This window comes from Vulpes lagopus, chromosome 2 (assembly GCF_018345385.1).
Source record: "Vulpes lagopus strain Blue_001 chromosome 2, ASM1834538v1, whole genome shotgun sequence".
Taxonomy (NCBI): domain Eukaryota; kingdom Metazoa; phylum Chordata; class Mammalia; order Carnivora; family Canidae; genus Vulpes; species Vulpes lagopus.
Window position 1 is genome coordinate 125,813,635 of NC_054825.1, and position 12,524 is coordinate 125,826,158.

The following is a 12,524-nucleotide window of genomic DNA, read 5'->3' on the forward strand; positions in this document are numbered from 1 at the left end:
TGATAATAAGCACTCACATCTGTCCAGAAGCTCTTTCTATATTAATTTCCTTAGGATGTGGAGCATGTGATACACATTATAATGCTTTACCTGATGAGTAATATACCCTTTCTCTTTCACCCTTAGCATTCCAATGACATTTTACCATCACAAGCCCTGTGCCAGGAATGTATGCAGATGTGTCACAATAAAGATAACCAGGATTCAAATGTGAGTACTTAATAAACATTTCAGTGTTATCTAGAACACTAACAAGAAAATCAAACTCAGCTCTTACAAATATCAATAATAAGAATCTTGGCCAAATCAATGTTAACGTCATTTTCATATTTGGAAAAACATGGAGCACACAATTATGTAGGCTAAAAAAAAATCAATAACTTGACTCATACTTAAAAGTAAGATAATACATTAAAAGGATGATCCCAAGTATTGTTCGTTTAGAACATTTCTGTGGGAAGATTCAGTTTTACCTCGAGGCTTGTGACCAGGAGCACACGGTACAACGTGGGGGACTGGTGTTAGAAAAGCGGTTTGTGGCTATGAAGCAGATCAAAACTAACTAGCTGTTAGGGAATGGAACCCATGACCTTGATCTCATTAGTACCAGGCTTAACCCAATTGAATGAGCTATAAACTGATAACATTCGGGTCCCCAGCCGATGGATGGATTTTTCACTCCTTAAAATTCCTTTCTTGGTTCCATAGTATTTGTACCAAAATGTGACCGTGCTCCCGTTCTGTGGGAAAGATGGAGAAGGACATGGATTTCAAAGAGGCCTCAGAAATCAATTACTCTGTTTTCTTTGTCTAGCTAGTGAGAGAATTGAAGCCCTGAAATGTGAGGTGACCTGCCTAATGGTTCCTAGTGGTGGTGGCAGGACTGGATTAGAATGCAAATCTCTTGGACTTCACTCCAATTTCAATTTGTGAGGGCTGGCCCATGGAGGAGGTCACCCTGGAACTGTTCCGGGACAGGAAGAGTGAGTCCTACCAACAGGAGGTGGGACAAGTTTAGTGTTAGGAAGAAGGAGTTTAGCTTTTAAATTGAAGTTCACACAGAGTGGAGGTAAGAGAATGGAGTACAGTGAGAGAGGTTTTATTTTTACTTTTTATTTATTTTCTTTAAATTTTAATTTAAATTCAATTTAGTTAACATACATACATCGTATTTTTAGTTTCGGGGGTGGAATTTAGGGATTCCTCAGTTGCACGCAACACCCAGGGCTCCTTACATCACGTGCCCTTCTTCATGGCCTTCACCCCAAAACCCCATCGCCCCTACCTACCTCCCCTCCCGCCGCCACCCTGTTTGTTTCCTAGAATTAAGAGTCCAGTGAGAGAGGCTTTACATGACCTTCACTGAGACGTGATAGGATGCCTTGAAAGACCTCTGAAGAATGAATGCGGTGACTTGTTTAAAATGTTTTCCATGTATAACCATTTTAGCTTCACAACATTTAGGAATGGAGGGACCTGAAGTCATTTGGGGGCAATAAGTTTGGGTTTAAATATATCACTACGAAGGATAATAAAGGAATGAGCTAATACTTTAGTTTGAGGTGCCAAGGAAATTGAAATGCCACGTGAGGGACAGATTTGGTGGTTGGTGAGTGTCAAGAGGGTAGAGCAGGGTGGCCCAGGAAGAGGGCAGTGGTGGAGGGCGATGAGATTAAGTGAAGCTGGAAAGAAGGGATTCCTCATGGAAATGAAGCAGTGACCATGTGGTGGAAAGGTGAGGAACAGCGAAGCTTCTACTGGGATGGCCCCCTTTGGGGAGCAGGTGCAGACAGGTCCCAGAAGAGTACCGGCTTACTGAGCGTTGTCTCCAGTCCAGGACTGCATCCGCCTCCGTCTCGGCTGGGGGCACCGACGGTTTCTTGGTCCAGATATGTGGTAGCGGTCTCGTTTTTACCTGTGAGTGCCTGCGGAAGATCTCCCGCCCTGAACTACAGGAACCACCGACATGAAGTTCTTGAGGCTTCATGGATGATCTCTGCAGGACGAAGGCGAGGTGTTGTGGAGAGCCTCCACCGGTCTTTCTCTGATTGGATCATTTTCCCAGAGGAAAAGTGGAACGACACACCAGGGATGGCTGTCCTTCAAGAATCTGCTAGGCTGTGACTTCTTCTGGAAAACCTGTCCGTATTGCCATAGGGGCTCCTGGCCCGCACTTGCTCGGCCTACCCTACCACGCCACGCCACACTGTAACGCAATGCCCAGCTCGCTAGACTCTTGCCAGACTGAATTCCTCGTGGCCTAGTTTTCCTCGGCTGTTACTCCCCACCACCTTGCAGGGGATTGCTCAGCACAAGTAGGCCATTAACATAAGTTTAGAAATCAGAAATATCATCCAGAAGTTATCTGGAGAGAAATATCATCCAGAAGTTAACATAAGTTTAGAAATAAGAAATATCATCCAGAAGTTATCTAGAGAGAATAAATCTAAAATGGATTTTTAGAAAAAAAATCTAAAATTTAAGGGTTGTGGGGGGTTTTTTTTTGTTGTTGTTGTTTTGTTTTTTTTGTTTTTTTTGTTTTTTTTTTTTGCATGGTCTTAGTTTTGCACATAGTTCACGGCCTTTCTTTTCTGCTCCCCTAGTCTGCCTTTGGCCATTTCGCTGCTTATTATTCAAGGGCTAAGGAGAAAAGGGAAGAAGCTGAAATTCAGATCAGTTAATTAGGCTGTTTGGGAGCAGCTCGGAAAAGGGTTGGAAGTGGTGGGTGAAATCAATAGTTAACCGGCAGTCTGAGATTATCTATAGCTCTCACCCACCCAGCCTGCTCTTCACACCCCCTAAACCAATGGCTGCCCAGCATATGAGCAGATTTTATTAGCTCATTTCACCTTCATGGGGTTTGTCCCTTTGTTCTTGAGTATGCGGCAAGCCATGTGTCCTGAGTTTTGGTTTGGAGAATTTGGTCACTATACCAAAGGAAGAAACTGTGGGGTGGTCAGCTTCTCTGGGGGTAATCTCATGGTCCTAAGGAAGGAAATTTAACAGTTTATTTTCTGAAACTGGTTCAAGGAACATTCCTTAAGTAAAAAAAAAAAAAAAAAATTCAATCAAGAAATAATATTACTTACATTTTGAAGCAGGATTTTTAATACAGTATTTCCATCTGTGATATATTTAAATTCTAGGCCCCAGGCAGTAATTTTGGAAAAAGGCCTCCTTTACCTTTTACGAGATGCAAAATAAACAGTCCACTCTGAGGGCCAGTGGGGCCTCTCCCCGACTTTCCCACCCTTGCCAAACGTTAACACTGGCTCCTGCCATTCTGGAAAGCACACGTGCTACTCTTTTTTTTTTTTTTAATCCGCCCCCCCCAACTGAAAAGTGTTACTGACCTTAACAATGTCTATCATAACTTCAATCACTCCAATTCTTTTGTGATACTTGTATCTGGTAGGAAAGGAGCACTTGCATCTGATAGGAAAGGCGCTTGCATCTGGAGGGAAAGGAGCACTTGCATCTGGTGGGAAAGGAGCACTTGCATCTGGTGGGAAAGGAGCACTTTCATTTGGTAGGAAAGGAGCACTTGTATTTGGTAGGAAAGGAGCACTTGCATCTGGTAGGAAAGGAGCACTTGCATCTGGTAGGAAAGGAGCACTTGCATCTGGTAGGAAAGGAGCACTTGCATCTGGTAGGAAAGGAGCACTTGCATCTGGTAGGAAAGGAGCACCTGTATTTGGTAGGAAAGGAGCACGGCGGCGGCCCCAGAGGAGGCCTGCAAGGGAGGGGAAGGCCGTCCCTAGCGAGCGCACGCACGCGGGCCTCCTTGCTGCAGCCTTGACGCCTTGCGGAGGCAGGTGTCGCCCGGAGGCCGGCTCGGCCCTGCAGAGGGGCTGCCCTGGGAGGCCAGGACCGGCTCTGCCCGCCGCCCGGGTCCTGACACGCGCACTTGCAGAAGCTGGTGCAGCAACCGAGCCAGATTCCACAGCAGAGGCCTAGCGCGTGGCAGCTCCCACGAAGGCCGACCCTGGAGGGAAGGGAGGAGCGCGCGGGTCGTGCCCCCTGCAGCCCTCGAGCAGGGGAGCGGGTGGTGGTGGTGGGGGGGGGGGGACGGCTCCAGGAGCTTCAAACTTTATTTCCCATTTTTCGTGACCTGTGGCACGCACTTAGCGGTCCGGGTCGCGTTTGTGCAAGAGCTGGGGAGGGGAGAGGGGAGGGGAGGGGAGGGGGGAGGCCGCGCTCCTTAATGGCTGCACGGGTCCATTTGCACATTTGCAGTGCAGCCTTGCAGCCCGGATTAGCTGCTCCGAGCATCGCCTTCTCCCTTCCCCAAAAAGAGGAAAAAAAAAAAAAAAAAAAAAAAGTAAAGTGCCAAATAGACAAAGAGATGCATGACCTGAGCGGCGTTTCCCGGCGGGTTGGGCCGTGGCGGGCGCGGCGGGCGGCGGGCTCGGGGCCCCGGGCGGGATGCACCTGAGGCGGCGCGCGCGGGAGCGGCGGGGGCGCAGCGCGCGGGCAGGGCGGCCGGAGCGAGCCTGGCGGCGGCGGCGGCGGCGGCGGCGGCGGCGGCGGCGGCACCGGCTCCAGCGCAGCTTCCCTCTCCCCGGCCCTGGCTCCACGCGCACATGCGCACTGCGCCCGCAGCCCTGGACCATTTGTCAGGACTACTCGGGAGACGGAGAAAAAAAAAAGCGAGCGAATTTGGGGGTAAGGAGCGGCCGATCGGGTCCCGGCGCCCGCGGGTCGCCAGGTCGGTCCGCGCGCTCGGCCGCCCGGGCCCTCTCCGGGGCGAGGAGGAAAGTTGGAGCGACCTCGGGGGGGCCGGAGGCGCACGCCGCCCCGCGGAGCAGCCCCGGGCAGGGGGGGACACGAGGGGGTTCCCCCCCGCCCCGGGCGCCGCCGGGAAACAGCTCAAAACTTAATCCCGGCGAGAAAAAGTGGGCGAGGGACTCGGGGACGGCGGGGGGCGCGGGGGGGCGCCGCCGGGCATCTCCCTGCGCAGGAGTGAGCGCGAGTAGGAAAGAGGAACAAAAGAGCGAGAAAAGAGAAAGGAAAAAATGGGGGGAGGAGAGACTTGTATTTTTCTGCCTGCGCGCACCCGGGGAAGGGTGTGGGGGCCGCGCGGAGGGCGCCGGGCGCGGCGGCGGCGGGGGCGCCCGGGCGGGCGGGCGGGTTGCGAGGGGGCCCCGCGGCCTCCCCGCGGCCCCCGCGCGCGCCCCGCGCCCCCCGCGCCCCCCGCGCCCGGCACTCGGGTCGCGTTCGGGGGCAGCGGGCGCGCGGCGGGGAGCGCGGCGGCGGCGGCGGCGGCGGCGGCGGCGGCGGGGAGCGCGCCCGAGGGCGCAGGGGGGGCGCGCGGGGGGGGGGGCGCGCAGGGGGGCGGCGGCGGGGGCGGCGCGGGGGCAGCGCGAGCCCCGCGCGCCGCCCCCCTGCGCCCCCTCCGCCCGTGTGGCCTTTGTGCCGGCGCGCGGGGAGGGCGGGCGCGGGGCGCGCGGGGGGCGCGGGGAGGGCGCGGGGCCACTTGGCGGCAGCGCCCCCGGCTGCGGGCCCCGCGTGGGTGCGCTGCCCCCCGCCCCCGCCGCCGCCCGCGCCCCGCGCCCCGCGCCCCGCGCCCCGGGCCCGCGCGCACACGCACACCCGCACGCACGCACACTCCCGCGGACCCGCGGCGGGGCTCGGCGGCCGAGAGTTTGCGCCTCCCTCCGCGCCGCCTCCCCCTTCCCGGCCGAGCGTGTGAGAATTTCATATAGATCGGCTCCAATTTCCGCCATTTTGGGAAAGTTGCACAAAAATAAACCCTCCGGTTTATTTCTGCCCGAGGCAGGAAAGTGCTCGCGGGAGCCAGGCGGCGCGGGCCCGGCGGGGCCGTCCGCGCGCGCGCGCGGGGGGAGGGGCGGGGGCAGGGGGGAGGGGGAGGGCGCGGGCCGCGGGCCGTCGCGGCGTTGGGTGCGGGGCGCAGGGGCGGCGCGGGAGGGGGGGCTCCCCCTGCAACTTGTTTACGCCGCCCTCCTCCCGGGGAGGCCGCCCCCCCGCCGCGTGCGTGTGCCGTTCCGGAATAATGGGTCTTGCACACTCGCGCCCTGGGCCCGGCAGGGGTGGGGGGGTGGGGACCGGGAAGCGCAGGAGCCCGGGCATCCGCCGCGCGCCCCGCGAGCTGCAGGGGGGGGCCGGGGAGGGAGCCCCGGGGGCGCGGGGGGCGCGCGGGGGCGCAACTTTTGCGCCGGGGCCGAAACTTTAATTACCTTTAAAGAAAAAGGCCTTCGGATCGCCTCCTCCCTCCCCCCCCCTTCTGGCCGCGGCGGGGCCCACAGCGCGACCGTGAGAGAAAGTTTCAAAGCGGGCGGCTTCCTCCCCGCCCCGCCCGCCCTCGCCGCCATCCGTGTGTCCGTCTGCGCGCGGGCAGAGGTGGGGGCGGCGAGCCGGGGCCCGCTCCGCACCCCTGCACGGGCAGACCAAGGTAAACGCCGCTTCGGTTTCCCTCCTCCCCGCCTCCCCCTTCCCCCCCTCCCGCTTCCTTTTCCTCCCCCTCCCCGCCGATTTTTTTTTAATTTTTTTTTTGAGGGGGACCCAAAAAACGGAGTGTCTCCTTATGCAACTTCCTCGGGCGCTGCGAGCCCGGCCCTTCCCCCTCCCTGCATCCCGAGGCCCCGCTCCTTTCCCACCTCGGCGCCGCCGCCAGACAAATGCATCCGAAAAGCGAAGTCCAGAGAAACAGAAATAGATTTAAAGGGGGGGGGAAATTATTTATTTATTTATTTATTTGTTCTAAGTTTGAGTGAAGGGAACCTGAGATGAGAAATAAGGTTTTTTGGGGGCGGTGGGGAGGGGGCGGGGAGGGCGGCCGGGCGAGCGCGTCCTCCTGTTGGTTTTTCCGAGAGCTGGTGTGCGGCACCTTCCCCGGCCCGGGGCGGGCAGGGGGGGGCGGTGGGGGGGCCCGACGGCGCGTGTGCTGGCCGCCTCGGTCGCGTGGATTTTTGCGCAAGTTTTCAGAAAAACACTGACTCGAGTAGAGAGCATTTCTCCGGAAAGTTTCAAGTGCAGCAAAAATAGCGAACGTGCAAAACTGGCCAAGGGGAGACCTCTAGTGGTTACACGCGTCTTTAAGTTAGGGAGGCCGAGAGCAAAGTTTGGCCTTTGCTCGCAGCTACGTAGTCTGTTCAGACGTGGAAGTAATTAGACGACCTGAGCGAGCGGCCAGATGTGAGCGTAGATGCGGCCCCGACCGCGCAGCTGCCGGGAAGGCCCGACCCGGAGCCCCCGCGGGTCCCTAACACGGGGGGGGCGGGGGAGGGCGCTTGCCTTGGACTCCGGGGTCTGAGATAGGTCTGTAAGTGGGTTAGGCACCGTTGTTTGCTTTTATGCTCATCATTTTTTGTCTTTGACCAACTTTTAATCGGGGGGGGGGGTGGTGGTGGAGAAGAGGGGGTGTCCAGTGAGTCGTTTCATTTCTGAAAGTTCACAGAAATGCAGAGCGTTCAGAACTTGCGCACAAAAAAAAAAAAAAAAAAGATCCTCGGGTTGGAATTTGTCTTTTGTAACAAGCCGGTCATGTTTATCCCCCTAATAAATAGGATTAAAGGCCGGCGGTTAGTCTCTTAACCGTGCAGTTACATAGAGTCATAGGATAAGTGGTCCCTCTCAGGTTCCAAGAGTATAATTTTGTTGCGCTGGTGAAGACGTTGTTTCTGGATACTTTGTATCAGTTGTGATTTAAAACGTTAGCCTACGTGGGAAAGAACTGCTTACATAGTATCTATCCGTTTGCCAGTCAGAGTAACTTTGATTTTAAAGATAAAAGCCCTGCAAGAAATTAAAGTGGAGTCGAAGGATGCCTGTAACTTTCACCTGCTAGTCATAGAAAGGGGGAGATCTTCAATTTAGGGATTTAGGATAAGGGGAGGGAATGAATGATAAAACCCTTTTCATCTCATTCGAGACTAGTTTATTTTTAATATAAGGAGTGGTATTGTGCGAAATTATGCCATAGGTCAGTGATTCAAAATTAAAACATATTAATGGGGGATTTGAAGGCTTTTTCTTTCTTTTCTTTTTTTTTTTATGACAACGCATTGATTTTTACTTTTCCTCTCTTTCAACTAATGCTGGACCTTTAGGAGACGTCTTGGGGGTGGAAAAACAATCCTAAAGACCACCAGAGAGTTATTTCTTCACTGCCACTAGGTAAGATTTGCTTTGTGAAACAAATTGCTTGGTGTATTTGCAAATGTTGAAAGTTGTGTTTGGAGATCGGGAAGGAGAATGTGGGACAGGGTTGGCAGCAAAGCATCGTTTTGTGGGGGCTGCTTTGGATGCTTGAAAGTCTGGACATGAAGTGTGACGGAGGCTCAGATAAAACATTAGGAAAGGTTCCGAAGATTGTCCCGGATAATAATTTGTGGACTGGCCCTTTTACTGGATCCTTGATTTGCGTTTCAACTCTACCTGTTTTCTACCAAAAGTAAATAGTTTTATTACTTGGAATGGAAAAGATGGGAAAACTAGAACCAAGCACTTGTGAGCTAACGTTAACTGTTGTAACACAGTGGTGTGGAGGATTCTGGAACTTGTTAAAATTTTGTAGGTGAAATTTACAATGAGAGCTTTGGGGCATTCAAGTTATTTGACTTTGTGGCTTAAATCCAGCGTGGGCCAAATTGTGCCAACCATCATGTCAAAGGGCTGTGGGGACTTTCCAGCATATGAGCATAGGCGTGTCAACTTTTGAACATATCTCGACAAAGAGTATAGCGGTTGTCCGATAAGATCCCTTTGGTGATTTTGGAAGGTGCCGGTTTATCTCCAGGAATTGGAGGCCTCTTTTCGGGACACAGGTTGTTCTCAGGCAAAAGAGGGCAGCCCTCTGAAGGGAAAGCATCTTAGTGATCAAAGTGTATTTGTACTCCTCTAGTTCTATTTATACCTCCCCACCACCCGCTACTCCCCTACCTTAATTTTTTTTTTCTCTCCTTTTTTTGCTTCTTTTCATTCTGTTTGTTTTCAATACTAAAGGAGTTGCTGATTCCTGTTTGGCAAAAAACAAATAAAACAAAATCAATCAGCCCTACCTTTTCCGAGTAGGACTAATAATCCTCTCTGGGCTCCCTTAGAACTGAGGTGGGCATGCCCTGGATGTCAACACCGAATCATTACTGATGTAAAAGACGATTGTTAACAGGAGCTCGTTGTCATTTTCTGCTTGTGGATGGTCTTGAGTGGTGTCATTAGCAAGGTGAATAGAGGGGGGTCCACGTAGGTGATGCAACGCAAGAAGATCACGCAGGCGGAAGGAGAGGGCAAGCACAGGATCTGGTGTTGCCCGGGATGCTGAGTTTCACATTTACACATGCTGAGTGGAGGGCAGTGCCTGTTTTCCTTCATTTGGGGAGTCCTTGTGGCTGTGGATGGAGCAATCAAAGACAATTCAGCCTCTAAATGTATTGCATTGTGTGCGTCATTTTACCTCATTCAGCCTAGATTGATCTCCCCATCTGGAAAATGGAGCAACAGTGCTGACCTTACTTCCTTTGTTGAAAGAAGAAAGTAAAATACGGTTGTGAGAACTATAAAGATGGATTCCGTGTTTGGTAGTCATATTACCATTTTACCTTAGTCAGGTTTCGTGAAGGGCAGGAAGGAGGTTGTCAAGGGCAGAACAGAGTGATTTAATTCCTGGCTAAAATTATTAGATTGGTTTCTGGTATATATATTATGTGGGCTTGTCACAATACTTCAGGGGATATTTCTTTTCTTTAGGAAAAAAATAGTTTATCTTGAATAGCATTGTCTCATTGCAAGAAGGGACCGTGTTTTTACATGACGCTGAATATAAACTGTAATTTATTTATCCCAATCTAGTCATTTAATAGGTAGGAGTAAGTAAAATAAATCAAACTTAAAATGATGCCTAATTGTGGAAATGTGAGGGTACTGAAAGTAGAAGGGTTGGTGTGAGGGGAATTCGTGAGCTGTAATTAATATTTTAGTTGTGGGAGTCTGTTGGGAAATGAGTGTGAGAAAATAGGTAACTGGGGTAGTGATGTTTATACTCTAGGGGGTCAGAAAATGGGTCTGCAAATGACTGCGGATTTAGGGAAAGGTCCACGCAGGGCCTGCCCCCCACCCCTCTTATATTTCTGAGACCCCTTTGCTACTTTATTCTAATTATAACCAACTGTCTATGGTCTGTGATCTAGACAGAAAAAAAAAATCCTCAATTTGCTGATACTGAACTTGACAAACTCTGACAGGGTTTAGTGAGTTGTAGTTCATCTCCGTTCTCCTATAGATCATCCAATCAATGTTGTGAGAATTCAAAGACTCTATAGTAGACGAAAGAAGAAATATGTATCATGTTGAATTAGTCCTTGAGTAATTGAGGGCTGCTTCTTGAATAATTTTCCACTGCTCTGTTTGGTAGTTTATTATTTCTAAGAATCTGTGTTTCAACCAAGGCTTTTTTTTTTTTTGTGGCAGGTAAAGTTAGGATGGGAAATTTATAAGAGAAGTTACTTTGGACAGGGGTGTACCCTAGGGTTCTGGGGATGGGTGCCCTGAGTGATCCCTCTTGCAGTGTGTCTACCAGTTAACTAGATTTTATTGAGCTCTTACAGTGCTGAACACCAAAGGACTAGGCCTCTGCCCTTGAATTCCCTGGACCCAATGCCAGCAGTGGACGCGACTCTCAGCTCTGTTAAGAAGAGTAAAGCAGCTGCACTTGGTACCAGTAGGAAAGAACAAGGGACCTACCCTCTTGGGAGCCAGAGTCAGGAGACGGATTCCTGGGTTGAGTGATGCAGAAATATGCCATTTGATCATATACACATGGCACAATGTATGCCCTCCCTTTTCCAATGCTTAACCTTCAGAAATTACTCAGGAGCTCTTTACCTCCTATCATGGAATTTCCAAATTGTATATCCAGTGAGAGTGATGGGTTTGGGGCTGATTGTTTTCTTCTTTGACTATGACTTCCTGGTATAGGTTATTCCACTTGCTCCCATTGAGGATTCCTCATGAGAATTTGGGGGACACTGTGTTCAAAGAGGACCATTTATTCGGGAGGCACTGTATTTAAAGAACTATTTATACCTTCCTATGCGTGTGTATTTGTCTATGACATCTTGAAATTCAGGGCATCCATAGAAAACACCTTTTATAAAGGAGCTCATCATCCAATGGGGATATTCTCAGGTTGTCTCTTTACGTTATTTTATTGACACACGAAGATATGAATAAATAGTCGCATGCTAAGAACTGGTGTGTACTGATCATAGCATTGGCTATGCAGCAAGTGGATGAAAGCAAAGCACCCGGAAAAGGGTCCCTGTGCCATGTAACAGAGTTTGATTGATGAAGTCAGATTGAAGAAGATGTTTAAGAAAATCCCCACTGAGGAGACGGGGTGGTTTGGGTTAAAGAATGAGGACTTTTGAGAGGAACTCGAGTGAAGTTGAGTGATCTTGGATGAGAGAACTTCTGATGAGCGTGGTGGACCTGGAATTGGTTTATTGCATGTGTATTATACACACTAGGAAAATGCTCTCTTTCTTCTCCTTTCTGTACACCAGTGTTTTGTCAGTCGACAAATATTTATTGAGCACCTCTTTTTTGGAAGTCTCAGTTGAGTGCTTCACCTCATCCACGCTTAGACCAGGGTCGGATGAATGAACGGGTTAGGGCTACAGAGAAAGCAGCAGACCTTGGTCTCCATGTGTCTGACTTCTAGTTGAGGAAATGCCCCCCACACAGTCCAGTAGAGAGGTGATCAACAACACAAAGCCACGGTTCAGTGCTCCTGCTCAGGAAAGGTGGAGGTGAACACAGTGAGTGTCACGGTGGCACCACTGATGTGGCGTTAGCCGCATTGCTCAGGTAAGGACCTGGGAGTTGGGGCGCTCTCTGCCAAACCCTTCCACGTGTTGATAAGTCAACTATAAGTGTGCATTGAGGGCCTCCTGAATGACAGGCATTGAGCTAGCACTTTATATTCATTCAATAATTCATTTATTTATGTATCCAACAAATACTGAGTGCCTTCTGTCTGCCCAGGTGCTGCTGTAGGCCCTGAGTGCTATCTCAAATACTTTCACTAACCTTGAGCAGTTGGTATTCATATTTCACTTTTCGAGCAAACTGGTGCTTGGAGTTCATATCCTGCAGTTTGAAAGGGGTGGCATCAGGGAAAACGATACTGGCGTACGATTGTTTTGTTATGTCTTCAGGTTCCTAGTTTTGAAAAAAAGTAATTCTTAGAATATTTTTGAGAAAACCCACTTCTGGATTAATATATTTGCTCTTATATATTCATTTATTAGGATAAGCAAATAGCAAACAGGTATCAGAAAAAATAATGGCAAGACAATTCTCTCTTCACTTTTCTTTCTTTCCTCTCTCCCTCCCTCCCTCCCTCTCTTTCTTTCTCTTTCTCTTTCTCTTTCTCTTTCTCTTTCTTTTCTTTTCTTTTCTTTTCTTTTCTTTTCTTTCTTTCTTTCTTTCTTTCTTTCTTTCTTTCTTTCTTTCTTTCTTTCTTCTTTCTTTCTTCTTTCTTTTTCTCTTTCACCAAGAATTAG

General features: G+C 50.5%; 2 protein-coding genes across 6 annotated transcripts in view; one reads left to right on the plus strand and one right to left on the minus strand.

Annotated features, from left to right (window-relative positions):
- Window positions 1-1,119: 1,119 nt before the first annotated feature.
- Window positions 1,120-5,726, minus strand: LOC121478149 (basic proline-rich protein-like). The gene is made up of 7 exons (XM_041733035.1): window positions 5,607-5,726; window positions 4,678-4,952; window positions 4,355-4,567; window positions 4,112-4,154; window positions 3,354-3,953; window positions 2,850-2,985; window positions 1,120-2,365 (listed from the first exon to the last, which is right to left on the minus strand). The coding sequence occupies exons 1-7, from the start codon at window positions 5,724-5,726 to the stop codon at window positions 2,307-2,309; spliced, it is 1,446 nt and encodes a 481-aa protein (XP_041588969.1). The 3' UTR covers window positions 1,120-2,306.
- Window positions 4,496-12,524, plus strand: part of L3MBTL3 (L3MBTL histone methyl-lysine binding protein 3) — a 121,214-nt gene continuing 113,185 nt past the window's right edge. For 2 of the 5 annotated variants that reach the window (XM_041744675.1, XM_041744679.1), the window contains exons 1-2: window positions 5,842-6,412; window positions 8,070-8,136. The gene's annotated coding sequence lies outside the window, so the exon portion shown is untranslated. Of the gene's footprint in view, window positions 4,709-5,841; window positions 6,413-6,705; window positions 7,279-8,069; window positions 8,137-12,524 lie in introns of those variants that run through there. The other 3 variants (XM_041744676.1, XM_041744677.1, XM_041744678.1) reach the window with 3 other exon arrangements.

Excerpts from the sequence above, each read along its gene's own strand:
- LOC121478149 (XM_041733035.1), bottom strand. The coding sequence starts at position 5,726 with ATGGCGGAAATTGGAGCCGATCTATATGAAATTCTCACACGCTCGGCC. Across the intron at positions 4,568-4,677 it reads CGGGCGCCGGGACCCGATCG|GGCCGGGGAGAGGGAAGCTG; the intron begins GCCGCTCCTTAC and ends GCGTGGAGCCAG. Across the intron at positions 3,954-4,111 it reads CCGCTAAGTGCGTGCCACAG|GCCTCTGCTGTGGAATCTGG; the intron begins GTCACGAAAAAT and ends GCCACGCGCTAG.